The sequence below is a fragment of the Sinocyclocheilus rhinocerous genome, unplaced genomic scaffold (genome assembly GCF_001515625.1).
Source record: "Sinocyclocheilus rhinocerous isolate Xijiao unplaced genomic scaffold, SAMN03320098_v1.1 scaffold960, whole genome shotgun sequence".
Lineage (NCBI taxonomy): Eukaryota > Metazoa > Chordata > Actinopteri > Cypriniformes > Cyprinidae > Sinocyclocheilus > Sinocyclocheilus rhinocerous.
Genome location: NW_015653482.1, coordinates 97,300 through 99,736, shown reverse-complemented (window position 1 = coordinate 99,736; position 2,437 = coordinate 97,300). Strand labels below are relative to the sequence as shown.

Genomic DNA, 2,437 nt, shown 5'->3' with positions numbered 1-2,437 from the left:
CATTTATTTGTTCATCTCACAGTTTTTCTTGTATTGCATTGCATTGTTTTAAAACTACAAAGTTTTGATCATAAAACTAGCATTTAAATATCTTACCAAGACATATTGGGGGTGACGACTGATATTTAAATCATTTTATGTAAGTATCTGCTATATTGTTATAAGATTGATTTACATTACAAGCTATCAGGATTTTATTTAAAATTTTAGTGTAAATTACATTTATATTAAATTTTGAAATTCATTTAAATTGTATATATATAGCTATATAAATAGCAGCATCTGTACCAAATTGCATATTTTTGCTTATTTTGAACCTCTGAATAAAATGTTTTGTTTTTCTCCATATTCCCCTGTATCATATTATGAGACATAAATGCCTGATGTATCAAATATGATAAACAACAAAAAGCATTGTCTTTTATATTTTCTAGAAAAGGTTCATTAAACTATTCAGTTCATAAATATATTTTTTCTGGCTATCATTTCATAGGTCAGGCTTCACAAGGTTAAAAGAACTGAACATTTAGGAAAACATCTCCATTTGTGTTTTTAAGGAATAAAGTCATAAAGGTCTGAAACAACATAAGAGTGAGAAAAGGACAGCACTGAGGATTTTAGTTGTTAAACTGGTTTATTGATTTTCCATTTTCAACTCTTACAGATCATCAGATTTTACAGGATTAGAAGGTGTTCTTGAGAGATGAATTTTGTGGAACCGCTAATGTAATAACAAAAGCAATTCGGTGAACAGATGTTAACATTTGGATAAAAAAAGGTCTGCTCTTTAATCCCATAAACCAGTAAAAAGCTGTATTTCTCAAAACAAAAGCACATTACAAAAAGAAAAAGAAAAAATCAGTAAAAAGGAGCATCTAGCACAAACCCAGTGAGTGTACAAACACATAAACCAATAAAACCGAGCACATTCACCCTAACGTCGATGTTATAAGACAGGGCCTTCACATACAATCCTGAGGTACTAGAGAAAAGGAAAAACATCTGGACTATTTATCTGTCATTTTCAACTAAAATATGAGCGGGCCAAAAAGACAAGCCATTCGTGAGAATGGAGCGTCTTGCTAACGGGACGAGTTGGAACTGGAGCGGGAACGATGTCTCCTGCGACCCAGAGACCTGGAGCGGGAACGTCTTCTCACCGGTGAGCGGCGCCGCGGAGACCGAGACCTGGGAAAAGGACGACTGTCAGCTCTGGCAAAGATAAACCACAGACACACACACTCTAATTACCAGATGTGACACATAAAAGGCAGCAAGTCTGTTTCCTCTGTGAAGCACGAGGACAAATAAACAGAAATGCCAGGTGAAAGGACAGATCGGACATTCTCAAACAGGTGTGAAGTGAAGACTAAAATGAAATTTAGGCCTGCGAGAGTATTAGACAGATTGGTTCCTATCGACCTGCACAGAAAACACAACATGCCAGTAGGACTAAAATACATTAAAAAAGCCAACCTTCTCCTCGTGCGAGGCGGTGTGCGGCGCCACATGGGAGGCGGAGGAGGCATTCGGCGCGGAGGTGACGGTCTTCTCGGGACAGGTCGTATCCTCTGGGCCAGGACAGCCGTGGCTGTGATTTCCTGACCGTCGATCTGACCTGAGGACAGAAAGAGAGTTAGAAATCCCATCTAGTGAACTGACTCATTGAATACTAACGTGTTTTATTATAGCATTTAGTTTAATTAGTTTTTTTTTTTTCTGATTTAATTTTCATGTCTAAAGTTTTGGTAATTTTGTTTTGTATTTGATGTGTTGTTTTAAATGTCTATTAACAGGGTTTCTGAAGGTACATTGAAGACATTTTAAAGACCTTTTTAAGACCAATTAAAGAAAATTCAAGGACAAAATTAAAGGGAAATATATCAATGTTTTGTAAACGTAAATGTCAAAGGATAAAACAATCAGTTATATTAGCAACACTTCAAAGTCCAACCAATCTTCATTACTTTTTAAAGGTGGGGTAAGCGATTTCTGGTAGTCACTGTTGACATTTGAAATCACCAAAACAAACACACCCCTACCCCAAAAGGGTCTCACCCCTATTTTGATAGCTCCGCCCCACACATACGTACGCAACCCAGGCAACGATTAGTTCTGTGAAACAAAGCAAAACCAATGTTACACCGTGTCTACACCGGACGCGAGCGGCGCGACAAAATACTATAGAACTCATTATAATCAGTGATGCTGTCTACACCATAGATATATATACATATCTATGGTCTACACTGGATGCGGCACGGCACGACACGATAAATCCCCGACATAAAACTGCTGCTGCGTTCTATTCATGACGTATTGACACAAATTTCTAATGATTTTCAACGGTCGCAACGGTCCAGTACTAGACAGACTTTAGCTGTTGCGGCGCAGACACTGTGTTACTCACCTATCGAGAAGAAACAAAGCAACCTCG

General features: G+C 37.8%; 1 protein-coding gene across 3 annotated transcripts in view; it reads right to left on the bottom strand.

Annotated features, from left to right (window-relative positions):
* Positions 1-615: 615 nt before the first annotated feature.
* LOC107716265 (RNA-binding protein with serine-rich domain 1-like) overlaps positions 616-2,437 on the bottom strand; it is a 5,785-nt gene continuing 3,963 nt past the window's right edge. For 2 of the 3 annotated variants that reach the window (XM_016522644.1, XM_016522645.1), the window contains exons 6-7: positions 1,477-1,618; positions 616-1,212 (exon numbers count right to left, since the gene is read on the bottom strand). In XM_016522644.1, the coding sequence (XP_016378130.1) occupies positions 1,083-1,212; positions 1,477-1,618 (272 nt within the window). In that variant the 3' untranslated portion in view covers positions 616-1,082. The remainder of the gene's footprint in view (positions 1,213-1,476; positions 1,619-2,437) is intronic. The other variant, XM_016522646.1, reaches the window with a different exon arrangement.